The sequence below is a fragment of the Neomonachus schauinslandi genome, chromosome 11 (assembly GCF_002201575.2).
Source record: "Neomonachus schauinslandi chromosome 11, ASM220157v2, whole genome shotgun sequence".
Classification (NCBI taxonomy): Eukaryota; Metazoa; Chordata; class Mammalia; order Carnivora; family Phocidae; genus Neomonachus; species Neomonachus schauinslandi.
The window spans coordinates 78,522,698-78,547,190 of record NC_058413.1 but is presented as its reverse complement, the minus strand read 5'-3'; the positions used below and the strand labels follow the sequence as shown (position 1 = coordinate 78,547,190).

The following is a 24,493-nucleotide window of genomic DNA, read 5'->3' as shown; positions in this document are numbered from 1 at the left end:
AAGCCAACACCAAGACATAGTATAGTCAAATTTGCAAAACATAGAGATAAAGAAAAAAATCCTAAAAGCAACAAGAGAAAAGAAGTCCCTAACTTACAAGGGGAAGACCCATAAAGCTAGCTATAGATCTCTCCGCAGAAACTTGGCTGGCCAGAAGAGTGTGGCATGATATATTCAACGTGCTGAATGGGAAACATCTGCAGCCAAGACTACTCAATCCAGCAAGGCTATCATTCAGAATAGAAAGAGAGATAAAGAGATTCCAAGACAAACAAAACTAAAGGAATCTGTGACCACTAAACCAGCCCTGCAAGAAGTACTGAAGGGGGCTCTTTGGGATAGAAAACCAAAAGTAAAAAGACTAGAAAGGAACAGAGAAAACTTCCAGAAATAATGACTTAACAAGTATTACAATGGCAGGGCTGCCTGGGTGGCTCAGTCAGTTAAGCATCTATCTTCAGCTCAGGTCATGATCTCAGGGTCCTGGGATCAAGCCCTACATCAGGTTCCCTGTTCAGTGGGAAGTCTCCTTCTCCATCTCCCTCTGTCCCTCTCCCCCACTCATGCTCTCTCTCTCTCTGTCTCAAATAAATAAATAAAACCTTAAAAAAGTAAAAAAAAAAAAAACTAAACTAAAAAAAGTAATACAATGGCACTAAATTCATATCTATCAATAATCATTCTGAATGTAAATGGGCTAAATGCTCCAATAAAAAAAAAATAGGGTGTCAGAATGGATAAAAAACCCAAACCCATCTATATGTTGCCTATAAGAGACTCATTTTAGACCTAGAGACACCTACAGATTGAAAGTGAGGATATGGAGAAATTTTTATCATGCTAATGGAAAGCCAGAATAGCCATACTTGTATTACAGAAACTAGATTTTATTTATTTATTTCCTTTAAAGATTTTATTTATTTATTTTACAGAGAGATAGAAAGAGCCAGAGAGCACAAGGAGGGGGGATTGGTAATGGCAGAGGGAGAAGGAGAAGCAGGGCAAGGAGCCTGACATGGGGCTCAATCCCAGGACCGTGAGATCATGACCTGAGTCGAAGGCAGACACCCAACCAACTGAGCAACTCAGGCGCCCCTAGAAACTAGATTTTAAACTAGACTGTAACAAGAGATGAAGAAGGGCACTATATTGTAATAAAGGGTCTATACAAAAAGATCTAATAATTATAAATCTTTTTTTTTAAAGATTTTATTTATATGACAGAGAGACACAGTGAGAGAGGGAACACAAGCAGGGGGAATGGGAGAGGGAGAAGCAGGCTTCCCGTGGAGCAGGGAGCCTGACAGGGGGCTTGATCCCAGGACCCTGGGATCATGACCTGAGCTGAAGGCAGACGCTTAATGACTGAGCCACCCAGGTGCCCCATAATTATAAATATTTATGCCCCAAACATGAGAGCACTCAAATATATAAAACAATTAATAATGAGCATAAAGGAACTAATTTATAATAATACAATAATAGTGAGGGACTTTAACACCCCACTTAGAGCAAAGGACAGATCATCTAAGCAGAAAATCAACAAGGAAAGAATGACTTTGAATGATACACTGGACCAGATGGACTTCACAGATATATTCAGAACATTGCATCTTAAGGCAATAGGATACACATTCTTTTCAAGTGTACATGTGACATTCTCCAGAAGAGATCACATACTGGGTTTATATTCAGCCCTCAACAAGTACAAAAAGATTGAGATCATATCGTACATCTTTTCTGAACACAACACTATGAAACTTGAAGTCAACCACAAGAAAAAAATTGGAAAAACCACATATACCTGGAGGTTAAAGAACATCCTACTAGAGAATGAATGGGTCAAACAGGAATTTAAAGAAAGAATTACACACACACACACACACACACACACAAGAGAATGAAAACACATTGGTCCAAAACTGTTGGGATGCAGCAAAAGTGGTCATAAGAAGGAAGTATGTAGTAATATAGGCCTACTTCAAGAAGCAAGAAAAATCTCAAATATGGAACCTAACCTTACACCTAAAGGAACTAGAAAAAAAACAAAAAAACAAAAAAAAAAAACAAATGAAGCCTAAAGCCAGCAGAGGAAGGGAAATAAGATTAGAGCAGAAATAAATGATATAGAAACAGACAAACAAACAAAAAAGCAGAATAGATCAATGAAAACAGGAGCTGGTTCTTTGAAAGAATTAATAAAATTGATAACCCACTAGCCAGAATTATCAAAAAGAAAAGAGAAAGGATCCAAATAAAATCACAAATGAAAGAAGAGAGATCACAACCAACACCACAGAAATACAAACAATTAAAAGAGAATATTATGAAACATTAAATGCCACCAAATTGGACAACCTGGAAGAAATGGATATTTTCCAGAAACATATAAAATAGCAAAACTGAAACAGTAAGAAAGAAAGAACTTTAACAGATTGATAGCCAGCAAAGAAATTGAATCAGTAATACAAAAATCTCCCAACAAACAGAACTCCAGGGCCAGATAGCTTCACAGGGGAATTCTACCAAACATTTAAAGAAGAGTTAATACCTATTCTTCTCAAACTGTTCCAAAGAATAAAAATTGAAGGAAAACTTCCAAACTCATTCTATGAGGCCAGCATTACCTGTTTTTCAAAACCAGACAAAGACCCCACTAAAAAAGAAAATTACAGGCTAATGTCCCTAATGAACATGGATGCAAAAATTCTCAATAAAATACTAGCAAATCAAGTTCAACTATACATTAAAAGAATCATTCACCAGGATTAAATGGGATTTATTCCTGAGTTGCAAGGATGGTTCAGTATTTGCAAATCAATCAATGTGATACACCACTTTAATTAAAGAAAGCATAAATACCATATGACCTCTCAATAAATGCAGAAAAAGCATTTGACAAAGTACAGCATCCATCTTGATAAAAACCCTCAACAAAGCCAGGATAGAGGAAACATATCTCAACATCATAAAGGCCATATATGAAAATCCACAGCTAAAATAACCTTTAAGGGGGAAAACTGAGAGATTTTTCTTTAAAGTTAAGAACAAGAGAGGGATGTCCCCTCCACCATTGTTATTTAACGTACTGGAAGTGCTAGCCTCAGCAATCAGACAACAAAAGGAAATAAAAGGCATCCAAATTGGCAAGGAAGAAGTCAAACTTTCATTATTCACAGATGACATGATACTCTATGTAGAAAACCCCAAAGAGTCCACCAAAAAACTGATAGAACTAATACACAAATTCAGTAAAGTCACAGAATACAAACTCAATGTACAAAAATCTGTTGCATTTCTATACACCAATAAGGAAGCTGCATAAAGAGAAATCAAGGAATCAATACATTTACAACTGTACCAAAAACCATAAGATACCCAAGGATAAACCTAACCGAAGAAGTAAAAGATCTGTACTCTGAAAACTAAAGAAATTGAGGAGGACAAAAAGAAATGGAAAACATCCCATGCTCCTAGATTGGAAGAACAAAGATTGTTAAAATGTCTATATTACCCAAAGCAATCTACACATTTAATACAATCCCTATCAAAATACCAAAAGCATTTTCCACAGAGCTAGAACAAATAATCCTAAAATTTATATGGAAGCACAAAAGACCCAATACCCAAAGCAACCTTGAAAAAGAAGAGTAAAGCTGGAGGCATCACAATTCCGGACTTCAAGTTTTACTACAAAGCTATAGTGATCAAGACAGTATGGTACTGACACAAAAACAGATGCATACATCAATAGAACAGAACAGAAAACCCAGAAATGGACCCAAACCTATATGGTCAATTAATCTTCAACAAATCAGGAAAGAATATCCAATGGTTAAAAGACAGTCTCTTCTACAAATGGTGTTGGGAAAACTGGACAGCAACATGCAAAAGAATGAAATTAGACCACATTTTTATACTATACACAAAAATAAATTCAAAATTGGTTAAAGACCTCAATGTGAGACAGGAAACCATTAAAATTCTAGGGGAGAACAAAGGCAGTAACCTCTTTGACAATAGCTTTAGCATCATCTTACTAGATATGTCTCTTGAGGCAGGGAAACAAAAGCAAAAAATATACTATTGGGACTTCAAGATAAAAGCGTCTGCACAGTGAAGGAAACAATCAACAAAACTAAAAAGCAACCTTTGAAATGGGAGAAGCTCTCCAAATGACAGATCTGATAAAGGGTTAGTACCTAAAATGTCTAAAGAACTTATAAAACTCAACACCCAAAAAAACAAACAATCTTGTTATAAAATGGACAGAAGACATGAAAGAGGTATTTTTCCTAAGACATACAAATGGCTGACAGACACATGAAAGAATGCTCAATATAACTCGGCATCAGGGAAATGCAAATCAAAACCACAATGAAATACCACCTCACACTGGTCAGAATGGCTAAAATTAACAAGTCAGGAAACAACAAATGTTGGTGAGAATGCGGAGAAAGGGGAACCCTCTTACATTGTTGGTGGGAATGCAAACTGGTACAGCTACTCTGGAAAACAGTATGGAGGTTCCTCAAAAAGATAAAAATAGACCTACCCTTGACCCAGCAATTGCACTCCTAGGTATCTATCCAAAGGATACAAACATAGTGATTCAAAGGGGCATTCAATGTTTATAGCAGCAATGTCCACAATAGCCAAACTATGGAAAGAGCCCAGATGTCCATCAACAGAGGAATGGATAAAGAAGCTGTGAGTTTATAAATATAAATATATATATATATAATGGAATATCAGGTATCAAAAAGATGAAGTCTTACCATTTGCAATGACGTGGTTGGAACTAGGGGGTATTATGCTCAGTGAAATAAGCCTTTCAGAGAGACAATTATCATACGATTTCACTCATATGTGAAATTCAAGAAATAAAACATTAACATAGGGGTAGTGAGGGGAAAATAAAATAAGACAAAATCAGATAGGGAGACAAATCATAAGAGACTCTTAACTATAGGAAACAAACTTAGAGTTGCTGGAGGGGAGGTGGGTGAGGGGAAGGGATAATTGGGTGATGGGCATTAAGGAGGGAAAGTGATGTAATGAAAACTGGGTGTTATATGCAACAGATGAATCACTAAACTCTAACTCTGAAACTAATGTTAATTGACTATGTTAATTAATGATTTAAAATAAAATTGTTAATATGTTCATTAATTGATTTTAAATAAAATTAAATAAAAGAATTGTATATATTGGAATGGAATACAATAGGATATTACTCAACCATAAAAGAGAATGAACCCTTGCCATTTGCAATGACATGGCTGGAGCTAGAATATAAAACAATTCAGTCAGAGAAAGACAAATGCCATATTATCTCACTCATATGTGGAATTTAAAAATGAAATAGATGAACACAGGAAAAAAGAGAGGCAAACCATGAAATAGATTCTTAACTATAGAGAAAGAGCTGAGGGTTGCTGGAGGGGAGGTGCATGGGGGATGGGCTAAATGGGTGACGGGGATTAAGGAGGTCATTTGTTGTGGTGAGCTCTGGGTGTTTTATATAAGTGATGAATCACTAAATTCTACTCCTGAAACTGATATTACACTATGTGTTAACTAACTGGAATTTAAATAAAAACTTGAAATAAATAAATAGATAAATAAAATTCTGATGAAATAAAATAATAAGATAATTATGATTTGAAATAAGAAAGTAAAAAAGAGTGAGGAACAAACTAGAATTAAGTATCAGTTAATAGGTATGCTACGATGGTCTACATGACTATTTGGATGAGACAGAAATTTGGGTCTGAGATTTTATATATCAAGTTGTATACTCATCTCACAATATATGAACTTATTCCACCAAAAAGAAGGCAGTTGTTCAGATCAAAATAGGTATCAGAGCAGGTACTCAAACCCTAGGCCTCTTTCATTGATTAAGCCCTGGCTTATTCTTTCTACACTTAAACTTGCCTCTTCAGCAATAATTTTTTACTTGACTTTCCCGAGACATTTTCAGAGTTCTCCTTTTCATTGACCAAGCAAGGCACTAGAATTAAATCACTATTTCTCAGTATGATTATGCTTTCAATTAATAATTCAAATACTTTAGCTTTCAGTTTGTTCCTTTGGCAAAAATACAAAATATCACATTTTATTCTTCGCTATTAATGATGAGAATCACATTTTATTTATGTATTTTATAATTATGTTCATTTGCAACATCATTATGAGAAAGAAAAGTAAGTGGGTGAAAAGACCTCTTACTACATGGTGAGGGCTCTTCAAGCCACTGTGAGAATTTTGGCTTTGATTCTGAATGAGATGGTGTAATAGTTTGCTTAGAGTGTCATAACAAAGTACCATAGATTGGGTGGCTTGAACGACAGAAATTTATTTTCCCACAGTACTGGAGGCTAGAAATCTGAGTTCAGGGTGCCAGCATAGTTGGTTTCTGGTGAGAGCTCTCTTTCTGATGCGCACACTGCCTTTGTACTATAATCTTACATGAGGGAGAGAAAGAGCAAGTTCTCTAGTATCTCTGCTCATAAGGACACTAATCCTATTTTGAGGGCCATACCCTCATGACCTTATCTAAATTTAATTACCTCGCAAAGGCTCCATCTCAGAATACCATCACACGACATAAGAATTTTGGGGTAACTCAATTTAGTCCTTAGTAGATGAGGAATTTTTGGAGTGTCTTGCGCAGAGGGGCGGTGACATGACACAACTTCATTTTATTTTATTTTTTTTTTTTTATTTTTTTTTTTAAAAATGTTTTATTTATTTATTCATGAGAGTCAGAGAGAGAGAGAGAGAGGCAGAGGCAGAGGGAGAAGCAGGCTCCCCGCCTAGCAGGGAGCCCGATGCGGGACTCGATCCCGGGACTCCAGGATCATGACCTGAGCTGAAGGCAGTCGCTTAACCAACTGAGCCACCCAGGCGCCCACACAACTTCATTTTAAAGAATGACTCTGGCTATTATGATAAGAATAGATTGAAAAAAAGATAAAATCAAAAACAAGGGAGATTAGTTAAGACATTATCGTGAATAATCCAGGTAGGAGATGATGGTGGTTCATTCAAGAAAGCTACAGTAGAGGGTGAGAGAAATGGTCAGATTTTAGATAAAGTTTTGAGTAGGGCCAATAAAACTGGTGATGGTTTACATGTGGGGTCTCAGAAAGTGAGAAGTTAAAAATGACTCTAAGGCCTGATGGATAGTAAGAGATGGAATTGCCTTTGACTGAGTTGGAAAAGACTGCAGGTGGAGCAGGTTTGGGGAAGATATAACAAGAAGTGCCATTTTAGACATGATTAGGCTTGACATGCCTATTAGCCATTAGTGACCAACAATTTGAAGACTGAAAATAATCCAAATTCCCCATCAACTGAGTAATGAATAAACAGAAAGTGGTGTATCTATACAATGGGATACTATTCAGCAATATAAACTAACAAACTACTGATACATGCCACAATATGAATGAAACTTAGAAACATTAAACTAAGTAAAAGAAACCAAACACACCTACTCTTTCTCTTACCACATATATATATACATACAGACTGAACATTGCATGATTCGATTCAGTTAAAATGAACTTTCTAAAAAAGTAGATCAGTGGGGAAATTGGGGGGGGGGAATACCTTTGTGAAATGATGGAAGTGCTGTAACACTAGGTTTTGGTAATGGTAGCACAACTGTATAAATTTACTAAAACTCAGTGAACTATACATAAAATGAGTGAGTTTCCTGGGATATAAATTGTACTTTAATAAATCTACTATTTATTTATTTATTTATTTATTTATTTATTTATTTATTTATTTAAAGATTTTGTTTATTTATTTGACAGAGAGAGAGACACAGCGAGAGAGGGAACACAAGCAGGGGGAGAGGGAGAAGCAAACTCCCCGCTAAGCAGAAAGTCTGATGTGGGGCTCGATCCCAGGCCCTGGGATCATGACCTGAGCCGAAGGCAGACGCTTAACAACTGAGCCACCCAGACATCCCTAAATCTACTTTTTAAAAAGAGAGAGACAGAGGAAGAGAAAAAGGGACAGAGAGACAGAGAGAGAGAGAGACAGAATCAAAGGAGTGGAATTAGATAAAGTATGAGAGACAAAGATTTTGAAAAGTTTTGTGATGAAAAGGAACAGAAAATTAAGGTAGTAGGTGAAAGATGACATGAGTCAAGAGAGCTTTGCTTTGTTTTGTTTTTAGGTGAAGGAAGAGACAGTATAGTTGCATGCTTTTGGGAATGGTCAAGAAGAGACTAAACAATCTCTGGTGAAGATGCAGATCATCTTCACTGAAGCAATTTCTTAAAGTAGACAGAAAAAGGATGAACTACAGTGCACAAGTTAAGGGACTGGCCATAAAAGCACAGCAATGCATCTATACTAAAAAAGGAAAGGGGTGTTTGGGTGGCTCAGTGGGTTAAGCATTCAATTCTTAATTTCAGCTCAGGTCATAATCGCAGGGTTGTGAGATGGAGCACCCCCTCCCCCAGTCAGGTATGGAGCCTGCTTAACATTCTCTCTCTTTCCCTCTGACTCTCCCCCAGTCTCCCACATGTACTCTCTCTCTCTCTCTTTAAAAAAGGGGGGGAATTAGAATCTATCAGTACAGATGCTAATGCATGTTTCATTTGGTGATGAAGGCTGTAGAAGTTATTTCCTAATTGCCTTCCTTTCCCCAGTGAAGTAGGATGCATGGTTATCAGCTGAGAGTGGGGATGGCAGAAAAACTGAAGGATGGGAGACATACTAGATTTGACAGAATTACAGTAAGAGAACTAAAGTTATTTTTCTTTTTAAAATTTCTGATCCTCATTAAAGTGTCCTTGAAATTCATAGCTTGGTTTTTAAACTCAGATCAGTCTGCATAATTCTCTCTGGTTCTTTTCTTTTACAGTTGTATTAAATTGAGTAGGTTTGGGCATGCAGTAGGCTGAAAGATGGATCTACATCTGTTGAGTCAGTGTGATGAAGCATAAGAGGGATGAGAAAATTGAAGCTCTATGCAAGAAAATGATAATCATTGAAGGAGAAAAGTGAGAATCAAAGGAGGGGAAGTAGAGTGAGAAGGAGCTAGGATCTGTGATTTGTAGATTTCAATGACGTTAAAGGATTCCTAGAATCAGGGTATTGGAAAGAATAAGCAGAAGGTAGTAGATGCTAATAAGAAGTGTGGTAATTGAGAGATTGTATCTGTTTGTAATAACAGTTTAAGTGGCCATGGATGGTTGTAAAATAAGAGCATCGCAATGGAGAAATAAAAGGAATGAAGAGGACAGAATGTTGTAAGACCTCTGCTGAAATTACCAAATATTAAGACTGGAGCAGTATTGAAGAAATTGACAGTGACCCAGGTGGTAAAATCTCAGGAAATGAAGATAATGAGCTGGGAGAGTGTAAATGATTGCAACAAGAAAGTGTAGAGTCTAATGGCTTGAAATTTAAAACTGAAGGTTTGTAAGGAGGAAGGGAGAGCAGGTAATGAGAAGAAAGGAGGATATCTGTTCCAATCTTACTCTGAATGGTACATACAAATTGGGAGAATAAATAGCCATGACTTTAAAGGGCCGTGGGGAAGCCATATCTTCAGTGTATATGCAAGTTTCAGTTGGAGCAAGAATATAAAAGGAATGTTCAACAAAGAACCTTAAAGATAGGATTTGACTGATCAGGAGAAACTACTCAACTGGTAAGTGTTAGACATTGGTCTGGATGCTGAGTTACTCCTGTTATTTTTGGCTATGCACGTATCCCCTAAAACTCTGTGGTGCTAACACTGATGTTTGAGTGGATCATTTGACATAAAACCCCCAAATGAGTACCTAGTAGAATACAACCTCTCCTACCATATTAAGGTATACAGTCTAATATTTTTTTTATTATTTATTAAGTAATCTCTACACCCAGCGTGGGGCTCAAATTCAAGATTCTGAGATCAAGAGTCACATGTTCCACCAATTGAGCCAGCCAGGTGCCCCAGGTGTATATATTCTTACAACATATATACAATAGCTACCATCTGGCATTACTCTTACTGATGTCAGTCAGATATCACATTTTTATTTATTTCATCAATTATTAATACATATTCTTATATCTCTTGCTTATCACGTATGCAATTCATTATTGCTGTTTTTCCCAATTAGAAATCTCTGTAGTTTTCTTTGGCAATTGGATAATTTGTCTTTGTGTAATCTTGCAGTTTTGCTTCCTGTATCATTCTCTCACATTTCCCTTTTCTGCACATGCTCTAACAGCCTTGCGATATAGGTTATGTTTCAAAAAATCTTGCTTTCATGTTAACTCCTTTAAGTCTGATGGTGAACACTTTCATCCTTTATAGAGCAGATTCCTTTGTCCCCCTCCTCTTCCTTCTTCTCTTTTATCTTTAACAATTATTCATCTAATATTGCTCCTTAAACTAAATCTAATAACCCAACATTAGACATAGCATATATTGATGCTATAGGATTCTCTTAAACCTACTAAAATTTTTTGTCTTATCCATAGAAAAAAAGTTACAACACATGTTTCCTTGAAAGAATCTAAGCCTAGAATCACAAGCAGGTAAGATTAAATATGTTTACTGTAAAAGTCCCTAAGCTACTCACAGAAGGAGTAGACTGAATTGACCAATAAGAATTAGGTGGGGGAAACTCAAAAATTGGTTCCTGATAGTAATTGTTATCTGAGTTTCAAAGCAAAATGTTTTTTGAAACTATTTTCTTATTGAAACATAATTTACTTTTCCCTCAATTAAAAAAATTAGAAAGGGGGTCAGATAAAGATGAGAAATTTTAAGAAAATTGAGGTCCTGTTGTAATTTATGATAAGAATTATCCATGGTAGAACAAAGTTGGGCCCCATTACTACACCGATAATTACAACCTAGAAACAAGTATGATTTTCACACTAAACAAAAAAGAAAAATTGATTGAGATGCCAGGACTGAATTCAGTTTCCTGTTAACCCTAAGGTCTTTGTTATTTCTCCAATAGACATTTGATTCTCTCTCTCTAGTTGATACTGGCCACTCTTAAATTGTATTATAGGAAAACTATACTGAGATACAAAGAGGTACTCATCTCAAATTATAGAACTAAGAAAAAAAAGAGTATAATTAGCTGGGTTGGCAAAGGGAATATGATTAATCTGAGCACAGTTTACTATTCTATTCCTCCAAACCCCATGAAGTACTTACCTATTACCATGACTTTTACAAATAAGAGCTCAAGTGGCCAAAAAGTAATATGTAAATTATAGTTTTGTTTGAAACTCAAAAAAATATTTCTTAGCAGTTTTTGTTCCAGTGTCACAAACAACACCATAAACAACCCAGTTTCAAGCTTATCTTCTGAAACAAGATGCACGTTGTTATTCAGTTAACTCAACTCTGACACTCCAAATAATTTTGAAAAGTTTTTACTCTCTCAGCTTATCACATTCCTTGTGCTCCAGGCAATGTATTCCTCACTGGTCGCAGGCAGAGACATAACCACAACAATCAACAGTTAGAATGGCAATAAAACAATCTTATCATAGGAGTGCAGTCTTCTGTCCAGTGGTAGTTAGAGTATATGATCTTTAATTACTAAGCTGGTACTCTGGTACATTTCAAAAAACCCATGCACATTTCACCTGGAATGTTTCTTAGTCAATACCCTGTCTAAAAGAATGAGCATATAGTAAAAGAGATCAGCAGCAATGTAGAATGGGATCCTACTGTACCTGGAGAATGAGGCGGAGGAGAGCACATCAGAACAACCCCCTGGCCTTCCCTCACCGAGACTGCACTTCTTGTCCGGCCACTAAAATTTCCCAGATCTGTCAATATAACACAGCACTTAGATGCAAGGCAAAAAAAAAAAAAAAAAAAGCTTAAAGAATTTCTACTTTTATAACTTGTACCTACTTTTGTCTCATTATGCAAAGTTTATTTTTGTTTGTTAGGCAGTGATATCAGGGCCTTAAAAATAAATCTATACCATACTATACCATACAATTTTAAATGCCACAATTTTCAGATTATATGCACTACACACTATTTCTACTTATAGTGCATACAAGTTGCCAGTATAGATAAATATATAAAAGTATATAAGTATACTTTTATATAAAAAGTATATAAAATAGACAATACATTTATAACACATTAAATAGTCCTTTCATTTCTATATAAAATTTTTACATATTGATTTTTCTAATATTAATAAAACCAAATCATGCATAGTGAGAAGAGAAATAGAAGTGGTTAGGGGTGTCTGGTGTCCAACCTGGTGCTTCATTATGTCATGCTAGGAATGGTGTGTAAAACCAAGCATGAATTTTCTAAATTAGAGAGACTTGTGTGCTCTAGCAGAATATAATGGGGATATAAAGTATTCTTTTTCTATAAATGTGAGTGAAAAAGTCATGTTATTTTCATTTTATAGAAGCCTGGAATGGCTTGTACAAATTAATTATACCCATCCATTTTCATTACTCTGGAACTATCATAGTTATCAAAATACCCAACTATATGTATAAAGAATTACAACATTGATTGGGGTTCAACTCCCTTCTCTTAAATTATGTTGCATTTGCACAATTTGAAAATACTTTCCTAAAAATAAAGTTACCTAAAAAATGAAGTATATTATTTGCATTTCTATTACTGTTTATTAAATCTATTCATAGTTCAGTATATATGGCCTTTTCCCCCTTCTTGGGCTAAGTTGATCAAATATATGATTTTTAAAATAGTTTCCTAGGAATGGTAGGATTTCAATATTTATAAAAATAAACAATGTCCCAGAATTCTCAGTCTGTAAAATCATGTTCCCATGGTGAAAAATACTTCTTGAAAATGTTCTTCCTTTCCCTCCATTATTCACCAATTGTAAAAGAGGTTTTTTGAAACTTCTCATTACTTCACATTAAAATAGTATGTTTCCCACCAATACAATGTAGACTCTCAAATTTAATGTTTGTTAATCTGACAAATGATGAGAGTAAGCAGTCAAGAAAATATACTGAAATTATATGGAGATAAATCACTAACTTTAATATCCTAAGAGGGATCTTATACTTTTTTTGAGATATATGCAACAATTTACTGATTTACTGAATTTACAATAAAATCTTCTTAAACACATTCAAAATCATGAGGAACTACTAAACCGTGAAGGCATAATGCCAAATAAATAAAAAAGTGTTCATTATTGATGAAAGTGTTTATAATTTTACACATAATTCTATGCTTCAGGGAGCCTGAGTGGTTCAGTTGGTTAAGCATCTGCCTTTAGCTCAGGTCATGATCCCAGGGTCCTGGGATCGAGTCCAGCATCAGGCTCCCTGCAGAAGCAGTCTGCTTCTCCCTCTGCCTCTGCTTCTCTCTCTCTCTCTGTCTCTCATGAATAAATAAATAAAAATAATATATCTGTGCTTCATTGTCAATAGTTAAGCATTTCACAAACTAGATAGATTAGAAAAAATTGTCCTAATTCTTTCTTTTTTTTTTTTTTTTTTTGATGGTGGTTTGAAAACATAGACACTAACTTCTGGTAAAAATCAAGTTTACTCATTTTCAAATATGTGTGATTCATGGCTTTAAATTTCCTATGCATTGGTTCTTAGGGATAGAAGCTGTCTTTTTCCAATAAAGGATCTTAATATGAAAACAAGCATGGCAAGATTTCTAATTTGACTTCCTTTGACTCTACTCTGGGACACAGGAACCACACAGTGAAGCAGTGATTGCATTAAGGTTGTAATGCCTCTTTAGGCCTGGTTTTACTTTCCTTTCTTCATCCTCACTGAATTTATAAACTCCGGAAGGCTATTTGGATATCAATGTATTATAACTGAATTTCTTAAATGGTTTTTGAAAAATATATATATCTTCCAATACATTTACTACAAGTTTATGTTATGCTTATTCTGACATTTCAAATCAACCTATTATAGTAAACAGAATATTTTAATAAAGAACAGTCCTAAATTAATTTCTATATCTGAGAAACTGAAGTATAGGCATGGCCTAGAAATTAGACATGAAAAAGAATAGAAAATTATAGAATAATTAAGACCCAAATTGTGTTTTGAGATCACAATGACCTGAAAGATAGCACTAAGTTGTAATTGCTTTATTAGGTATTAGCTGTTAATACAGGTACAATTCAACATTTCCTCATGGAATTTTCTGTGTCATTATTTCCTAGGAAGCATACCAGTACAAAGATAAATGGATTTTTTCAATTGTGAATATATTTCTTTCTTTCATAAAACATGTAGGGAAATACTAAAAAGGAGACTGAATTTTTATGGAGAGTGTACTTTTCTCATTTAAATCCTTCCTCCTAAGGAAAAAAAAAAAGTGAAATATTATCTGTAATGTAAAAATGGTCCTTGTGTCAGGCAAGATTTTGGTTATCTGTGGCAGAATGATTTATGTGAAAAAAATTCTTGGATAGAGTGGGGATGGCAATTGGGCAGAACAGTCTTAGTGAAAATACAGCTGGTTATTTTTATCTCATTGTGAATGAAAGCAGTTACTTTCTTTGGAGGTACTTATCAGAGAACTTAGTTTGAGTGCTTATTACATTATTTTAATAGCTTATACATTGTATTTATAAAGGAGATAAAAAAAAAAACAAGAATATCAGGGGGCGCCTGGGTGGCTCAGTCGTTAAGCGTCTGCCTTCGGCTCAGTCATGATCCCAGGGTCCTGGGATCGAGCCCCACATCGGGCTCCTTGTGCTGCGGGAAGCCTGCTTCTCCCTCTCACACTCCCCCTGCTTGTGTTCCCTCTCTGTCAAGTAAATGAATAAAATCTTTAAAAACAAAAACATTTATGGATGGAGCTTTGATTATTTTATTGACACATGTAAAAAGTACATGTTGATACGTTCTTTTTTTTTAAAGATTTTATTTATTTGCGAGAGAGAGAATGAGAGACAGAGAACATGCGAGGGAGGAGGGTCAGAGGGAGAAGCAGACTCCCTGCTGAGCAGGGAGCCCGATGTGGGACTCGATCCCCGGACTCCAGGATCATGACCCAAGCCGAAGGCAGTCGCTTAACCAACTGAGCCACCCAGGCACCCTGATATGTTCTATTTTTGATTTATAAGGGAAAAATGAGTAAAAATTAAAATCTTAGTACAAGGACTCCAAAATTCAGGTTAAAGTCTTGAACTGAAATACACCTCTTTCTGAACTTATAAAATAGCACGTGGACAAATAGACAAGTAAAGGACTAGAGGAGAATGTTTGTGATCAAGAATCACAGGGCTCTAGGCCTTGTCTTTTCTGTAACTCTTCTTCCAAGTTCAGAAGTTCATGTGGATTTTGATAGTGGAACTTTAACTAGAGCTGCAGCTTACAGAAATATTGTACCTATTCATCCTCAACGAACCATGCAAAGAAATAAAAAGGTATATAATAAATAATGTGTTTGAGAACCTCACATGACAGAATGTAGATTTAGGATGTGTGATTTGAAGCATATTCAACAAATGTAAGATAAATAATTTCATCCATTTATTTAATAAATATTTCTCCAGTGCAGACCACACACTGAACACAATGTTAGGTACTAGGGTTACAGAAAAGATGCAAAGGAAGGATGTAGATGTATGAACTTATCATATCTACTTGGGCCAACTTTCCACAGACCCAGCTGAGAGGAATCTGTGCCACCAAATAGATGTATGAGCCCAGCTTGTCACGGCCATCCTTATGAGTTACCATGTAGCACTTCATGATATTCTCCTAAACGTGAGCTACACATACACACACACACATACAACTTGAGTTTTTTCCTTCCTTTCTCTCCTTCCTTCCTCCACCTCCCTACCTTTCCTCCTTCCTTCTTCCCCTTTCTTCCTTGCGTTATTCCACAAAGGATTTGAAACAGCTTAAAATACATTTGTATATAATACAAAAAATCAAATAAGTGGTTTACAGATTCCAGGTGAAGATAAAATGGGTATGGTATGAATCCTGTAGGTTAAGATTAACACTTAAGAATATATGTCATATGCTTTTATAAATTATTAGAAGTTGGCCATTAATTTTACGTTAAACTTAAAGGGCCAAAATAAAGATGGATATATTTCCAGTCTTAGCATTGATGGTTACGGCAAGATAAAAATTTTCCAGTAACTCAGTGTAAGAATAATGTTAATAGATTGTAAGGTCTGTAGAAGGATTTCTCCTGAAAGACTTCATAAAGATCACACTGGGTGGTATAGTGGGTTGAACAAATTTGCAAACAAAATAGGAAGGTTTTTCACCCATTAAGACACCTTAAGTAGGTATAGTGCACGTGCACACATACATACACGTGAAAACATTTCAAAAACCATTGCCTAGACAGGTGAATTATTTGAAAGTGTTAGAGAAAGAAAGTACATAAGGGGTTCAGGACACTGATCTTATGATCTTAGGTTAAGTACAATAGATTGGTTAGTTACTGGGGAGAAATGATTTAATCTTATTTTATTTTTCCCTCCCTACCCCTATGTTCATCTGTTTTGTTTCTTAAATTTCACATATGAGTGAAATCATATGATAATTGTCTTTCTCTGAAAGACTTATTTCACTTAGCATAATACCCCCTAGTTCCATCCATGTCATTGCAAATGGCAAGATTTCATTTTTTGATGGCTGAGTAATATTCCATTGTGTATATATACATCACATCTTTATCCATTTCTCTGTCGATGGACATCCGGGCTCTTTCCATAATTTGGCTATTATGGATATTGCTGCTATAAACATTGGGGTGCATGTGCCCCTTTGAATCACTATGTTTGTATTCTTTGGATAAATAGCCAGTAGTGCAATTGCTGGGTCATAGGGTAGGTCTATTTTTATCTTTTTGAAGAACCTCCATACTGTTTTCCAGAGTTGCTGAACCAGTTTGCATTCCCACCAACAATGCAAGAGGGTTCCCCTTTCTCTGCATCCTCACCAACATTTGTTGTTTCCCGACTTGTTTATTTTAGCCATTCTGACTGGTGTGAGGTGGTATCTCATTGTAGTTTTGATTTGTATTTTCCTTATGCCGAGTGATGTTGAGCATTTTTTCATGTGTCTGTTGGCCATTTGTATGTCTTCTTTGGAGAAATATCTGTTCATGTCTTCTGCCCATTTCTTGACTGGATTATTTGTTTTTTGGATGTTGAGTTTTATAAGCTCTTTATAGATCTTGGTTACTAACCCTTTATCTAATAGGACATTTGCAAATATCTTCTCCCATTCTGTCTGTTGTCTTTTGGTTTTGTCAATTGTGTCTTTTGCTCTGTAAAAGCTTTTTATTTTGGTGAAGTCCCAATAGTTCATTTTTGCTTTTGTTTCCCTTGCTTTGGAGATGTGCCTAGCAAGAAGGTGCTGTGACTGAGGTCAAGAGGTTGCTGCCTATGTTCTCCTAAAGGATTTTGATGGACTCCTGTCTCACACAGAGGTCTTTAATCCATTTTGAGTTTATTTTTATGCATGGTGTAAGGAAATGGTCCAGTTTCATTCTTCTACATGTGGCTGTCCAATTTTCCCAACACCATTTAACAAGATAAATCTTATACAATTAGGAATAAAGTGTTGAGGTTCATCTGCCTCCTGGGTTATAATTTCCTAGTCTTAAATCTGTTCTGAGTAAGTCACAATGTTTGGTGTATGAGAGTTGTGTGTTTAGAAAAAGGAATGGGAATCAGAGTGTTTATTTTAAATTGCACTTGGTTAGGGACGCCTGGGTGGCTCAGTTGGTTGAATGTCTGACTCCTGATTTTGACTCAGGTCCTGATCTCAGGGTTGTGGGATCAAGCCCTGTGTCAAGCTCCGCACTCGGCCTGGTTGAGATTCTCTCTCTCCCTCTCTCTCTCAAATAAATAAATAAATTTTTAAAATAAAATAAATTGCACTTGGTTATACATTCATCCTGTAGGTGGTGCTAGTAAGCTTTAGACTGTCCATGCTTCAGGTATTCTCAATTAATTCTCTAACACTAAAGGTTTTGTAAATATAACTTACTATGGTTCTAAACTTCATAAAATTGAGTTTGATTTTATACAAAAACTAAAACAATTGAAAAAGGTAAAACACTTTAGACTAGATGTCAGAGACTTGAATTTTATTAATTATCAACATTAGGGTATCAGATTCTTATGTAAGATTATAACATTGAAGAACTAAGATAGGTACTCTTTCTGCGGGGCCTCACAACTTTAACTTCTGTGATTTCTATAAAAATGACTGAAAGATTTTCTAATATTAACTTTGTATTTGTTGCCTCATTTGCAAAGTGATTGCATATTGAAGTCTTCTTTCATCACTTTTGTTTCTTATTGCTATTATTGTTTCTGTTATCATTAGGATTATTCAGATCATTGTCAGATTTTTGTGTCTCATATAAATATCCTGTAATAAAAATTGGCCAGACCTCATTCAGAAACTATCTTTGACATTCTAAAACAATGAAAAAGGGGAAAAGAAATTATAATCACACTACCTACTAGCATACATACATACATACTCCAACATGCTAGACATGTTGGTGATTAAATATTAATTTCTCCATTTTAAAGATTACTAAACATACGTGAAGAGAAAATAAAAGCTTGACTATGGTCGCACAGTTAATAAGTAGTGAGTTGGCAAATCAAAATCAATGTGATTGTTTAATAAAATGTATTAGTACAAAAGCAATTCAACATTTGGAAGTTAGGCCAAGTTGATTTTAGGAATTTAGAAATAATCCTCATAAGGATCTCTTATAAAAATCATTTTCTGACAGATGAAAGACATATAGATGAAAATTAGTGAAGAATGGAAAAAGTAATTCTTACATTTATTTTGAGTGAGAATTAAATAAGCATTTTTCAATACATAGCCATTTGCCTGCATGTAAAAGCTTTCCTAAGACACTACAACAAAAAGGATTCTTAATAATAGTAGTTTTTAAGATAAAAATTTGATTATTGAATGATACCTTGACTGAAACTCATAGAAATGTGAAGCTTTGTGGTGTTCTTTTGGTTAAGGGTGAGCTCATAAGCCTGTGATCAATATGTAAAAACAGAAGGGAAGGGCTTATTATCCCCACTTATTGATAAGGACATTGGCATTCACTAAGGTTAAGTAACAGAAATAAAAACTCACAGCCAAGGATTTGAAACTTCAAGATGACAAATTCATTTTTGGAACTAGCATGTTTCTAATCTAGAGTTATTCCAATGCTCTTAATTTAGAATGTTTCAATTGATGTGATTATTTCTTTAAATATTTACCTATTACACCACATGAAGTAATCTACAATTCTTCAAAATAATTGTTATAAGTCATCAGTGATTGTGACATCATATCACCTTTTAAAAGCATTAAGTGTTTAATAAAATTAGTCTTTTTCTTAAAGATTTTATTTATTTATTTGACAGAGAGAGAGCGAGCGAGAGAGAGAGAGCACAAGCAGGGGGAGCAGCAGAGGAAGAAGGACAAGCAGGCTCTGCATTGAGCAGGGAGTCCAATGTGGGGCTTGATCCCAGAACCCTGGGATCGTGATCTGAGCTGAAGGCAGACCCTTAACTGACTGAGCCACCCAGGTGCCCCTAAAATAAGTCTTTTGAAAGTATCAGTTGAGTTAATTAGAGGTATCTCAAAAATATACTCCCATTTATTACATGAAGATAAGAATTGAATTAAGGTACAGCTAGGTACAGCTAGACATGTGGTGAAGTAAATCTATGAGATAATGACAAGTTACAATGAAACTTTCTTCATTCCCATTTTTCCTTTTTATATTTAATGGGTCAGATGACTAATCTCTTGCTGTGGCTTGTCATTTTCACTTTGCATATTATCAGATATGAATCATCCAGCCAAAGTTTTCACTGATTAAGAGGAAACCAAATTATATCAGTGTATGTTTGCCTTGAAAGAGACCATTTAAACTCCATTATAAGTAAAGCAGTAAATTGTCATTGCTTTTGTAAAAAGATCTATTATCCAGAGTGTGATAAAAATGTTTTTGATCTTAGGTCTTTTCTTTGATATCTTGATGTATGTTACCAAAAGCTACCTCAATTGTGAATAATATATAGTGAAATAATCTCAAATGCTAAAGTTGTGTATAAATTTTTTGACTAATGTGATGATAGTCTGTGAACCCTGGCAGAGGTTCTATACATTTGACTTAACTTTCTACACTCTGGGTTAACAATTATATTAATAATTCTTTTTTTTTCCACTTAAGTACTGCTTCTTCCTTTATTATTTTTTTTATTTAAAAAAATTAATCCCAGTGTAATTAACATAGGGTGTTATATTAGTTTGAGGTGTACAATAGAGATATTCAACAATTCTATACATTACTTAAGACTCATCAAGATAAGTGTACTCTTAATTCCCTTCACCCATTTCACCCATTCCCCCCCCACTCACCTCCCCTCTTGTACCCATCAGTTTGTTCTCCATAGTTAAGAAATAATTTCTATTTGCTTACGTCTAAGTTCAAATATTTTTCCCAACTCAGATAAGTCTTAATTTATTAAAAGTCTCAGGAAATTATAAGACTGACATTGGAAAGTAAATAATAATAATAATAATAATAATAATAATAATAATAATAAATAGAACATGGATAGAGATTTTGAGTATTATAGACCATTAGAGATGGGGGAAGGTGTCATTTAGTAAAACCAGCAAGTCATTTAGTACATTAATTCCTAAGACTCATACATATTTTGATTGTCTTTCAAGCTTTTGGACCTAACTATTCTCTTCAGCTATTTTACATTTTATAATATTTTATTAGATTAATACTTCCTTACAACCATGACTCCTTACCCCTCTCTCCCTCCTTTTTATTTCCCTAGCACAACTTCAACCTAGGTTAAATTAAACTATCTACCTATTGTACTCTTGTCAAGGGAACATGAATGGAGAAAAACAATAACAATGATGACTAATTTTGCTCTAAATTCATCCATGAACCTCAGGCAGGCCCTTTGTGCCACCTCTAATCCCAGCACATTTATGGATTCCGTTCTCTCCAACCTCTAGACAATACTTTTACATCTCTCTTTGAAAACAACTTCCTGCCCTTTCCCCTGCTTCTTCCTTCCTACTTACTGGAGAAAACAGATGTAATAAAAAAAATCACATATATATTTCTCCTAGGGGCAAACTGCAATGTATGTCTTAGATTCCCCTTTAATGAAGGACTTGTCCCAACTGTTGGGGGTCCTATTGACAGTTTTCAGCTCTCAGCACCTTCAGGGGCTGCCTTGCTACAGAGAATCAGCTCAACCAAGGTTATATCCCTTCCTTGAGTAGCACACAGCCAACAACTGCTCAATGAATGAATATAATGATCTGATTACCTTGGTCCAACTTCAGACAACCCTAAAAAGTCATTCTAGCTTTAAAGATCCTCCTTGGTGTCAGCTGAGATTACTGTTAAACCTACATCGCAGCTCCTTCTCAAATCTGCTCCTTCCTTCTCCCTTCCAGTGGATGAATTCAAAGGGCACTCCTTAATAACCATCATCTACACTAAATTCCAATCACTGAGCCAGTTTCCGAGAGAAGTCAACCTGTAACACTACCACAATAGTTATCAACTTACCTATATCTACACTGCCCCTGATTATCTTATCAATAATCAACTGTCTCTGATCTAATCAAAGGCCCACCTCTCCCTTCTGCATCATCAGTAGTATTCCAAATATTGGCATTTCTCCAAAGTTTAAAAGAACAAAAGGAAAAAAAAATATCTCTTTGACCCTTTTTCCCTCCAGGTACCAACCATTCCCCCCTCCCCGTAAAACAAACAAACACTGCCAACAACTCCCATTCTCTCAAAAGCTTCTCAGATCTGGCTGTCTTCCTACCACTGACCAAATGCTACTGTGAAGGAAACAAATGACCTTCACGTTGTTAAATTAATTGATCAATTCCTCAGTTCTAATCTACTTGACCTGTAATCAGTATTGGATAGAATTCTTCACATCCTTCTCCGGAAAATGAGCTTTTTGCTTGAATTTTTTCACTGTGTCCTCCTCTTCACTTCCATTAGCTTAGTCCTCCTATTTCCAATATCTAAACATTTCAGGGTCTCAGCTTAGTCCTTGGACCCTTTCATTTCTCAGTCCACACCATTCCCAGGGTCATTTTATATATAACCTCCTGTATTTAAAAAACAATGTTTACACTGAAGAATTATCAAATTTATTCCTTCCTGGATACCTCCCTTGAATAGCAACACACACACACACACACACACACACACACACAATTTACTTGACATTTCCATTTGGATGTCTAACAGGCATTGAAACATAACATATCCTAATGGAACTCCCATTCCCACCTGCCAACCTACCATTGCCATATATATTTCCAATAAGAGTAAGTGATCATTTCATTTTTTTCAGGTTTAAGATAAACTGCAAAAATCATGTTTGATTTTTTTTTCTCTCACATCCCACATACAATTCCTGAGCAAATCCTATTGATACTATTTCATAATATATCCAGAATCCAATAACATCTAACCTTCTTTATAGCTTTCATGGGCATCTCTCACCTTCACTGCTGTGATATCACCCTACTTCTGCTTTTGCTCTCTTTAAGTCTATTCTCAGCACAGCAGCCAGAATTGGTTCTTTTAAAATGAAGTTAGAACATCTGACCTAAATGGCTTTTTATATTACTCAGAGGAAAATTCAAACCACTTACAATGGCACACAGGCCCTAGACTATCTTGATTTTGTTGTCTCTTTGATGTCATCTTCTACTATATTTATCTTCCTTCTCTCCATTATAGCACACTGGCTTCCTTGCTTTTAACCAAACAAAATAGACCAAGTGTTGTCCTGCCTCAAGGCCTTTGTATTTGCTGCTTCCTCCAAGTAGAACATCCCTTACCCCGCACTCCCCAGATATAATCATAGCTGTTACCTAAACCCCCTTTAGGTCTCTATTTTATTTTATTTTTTATTTTTTTTAAAGATTTTATTAAATCTTTAATATTTGCCGAGCAGGGAGCCCGATGCGGGACTCGATCCCGGGACTCCAGGATCATGACCTGAGCCGAAGGCAGTCGCTTAACCAACTGAGCCACCCAGGCGCCCGTAGGTCTCTATTTTAGTGTCACCTTCATAGAGAGATCTTCAGTGGGCATCTTACCAAAAAGTGCAACCTAATTATCCCTTATACATTCCTTATCTCCCTTCCCTAATTAACTTTTCTCTGTGGTACTTATTCTCCAACAAACTATTGTTTATTTTTCTTATCTATTGTGCCTCCACACGTAGAATTTAAAGTGTATGAGCACAGGGATTTTTGTTTGCTATGTTCAGTATAATATTCCCAGACTCTTTCCCTAACTGTTCTCTCTGCCTAGGATACTCTCCCTCTTGGGTACTTGGACAGATCTCCCTAACTTTGTGCAGGTCTCTGCTGGAATGTCAGAGGACTTCCTTGATGAGTAGATTGTTTCTTCCCAATTTCTGTTCCCTTTATTCTGGTTCCTTTTCTATCATAACACTTATGATCACCTGACACATTATATAATGGAATTTAAAATTTACTGTCTGTCTTCTCCAACCATTAGAATATAATCTTTAAATAAACACTTTGTCTTACCACTGCTTAAAATAATGCCTAATGCATTATTCTATGGGTAGCTAATAAATAATTGATAAATAAGTACTTGAATCAATAAAGCAATTACATATTTATCTTTAGCATATAATTATACTTGATGAATTTTAGTTTTGAAATACCTAAATGTTGAGATATTTTCCAAATGCTATGCTATCATATCTTTTCAAAATTATAATCCTATAAGATCCAAAATTCCCAATAATACTGAGCATTACAGATAACACTGAAACATATATGCATTATCATGCTATTTCTAGAGCAGATTTTTCACTCAAGATTAAATTACTTTAATAGTAAAAAGGTCATGTGTATACCATTTCAATCCTTAATGGAGATGGAAGGCATAAGATAGACAATTTTTTAAAAAAGAAATTTCTTTTTGTTGGTTGTGTAATAATTACAAAAAACATTAAAGTTTCTATATGAAAGTAATTGTAATTCTTTTTTTATGGCATCTCTATATATTCCCAACAAAATCTCTTATTCACAGCAGTCTACACAACCACACTAAAGATTATGGTAAAAAAAAAAAAAAGTTCTGAAGAGTAGATATTCAATTTGTTTGAAAATATTTTAAGAGAAACATTGCACTTCCATGGCCTTATTTTAACATAAATTATTTAAGTTACTAACTAACCAGTGGATCTTAAAATTATATTTAAAATATTACTATAAAAATAAGGGCTTTGAAAGCAAAAGACCTACATTCAAATTCATCCATCACTATTTATTAACAGGCACCTTGGGAAAATTATTTTATTTCACTACGCTTTACTTCCTACCCATGATGAGATAATTATTAGACATATCTTAGAAGACTACTGTAAAAAATTTCCTAACATGTAAATATCTTACCCAG

The 24,493-nt window shown here is 35.2% G+C and overlaps 1 protein-coding gene across 1 annotated transcript in view; it reads right to left on the bottom strand.

Annotated features, from left to right (window-relative positions):
* Positions 1–24,493, bottom strand: part of CNTN5 (contactin 5) — a 570,282-nt gene that overhangs the window by 445,124 nt on the left and 100,665 nt on the right. The window contains exon 5 of the mRNA XM_044919780.1: positions 11,722–11,817. Within this exon, the coding sequence (XP_044775715.1) occupies positions 11,722–11,817 (96 nt within the window). The remainder of the gene's footprint in view (positions 1–11,721; positions 11,818–24,493) is intronic.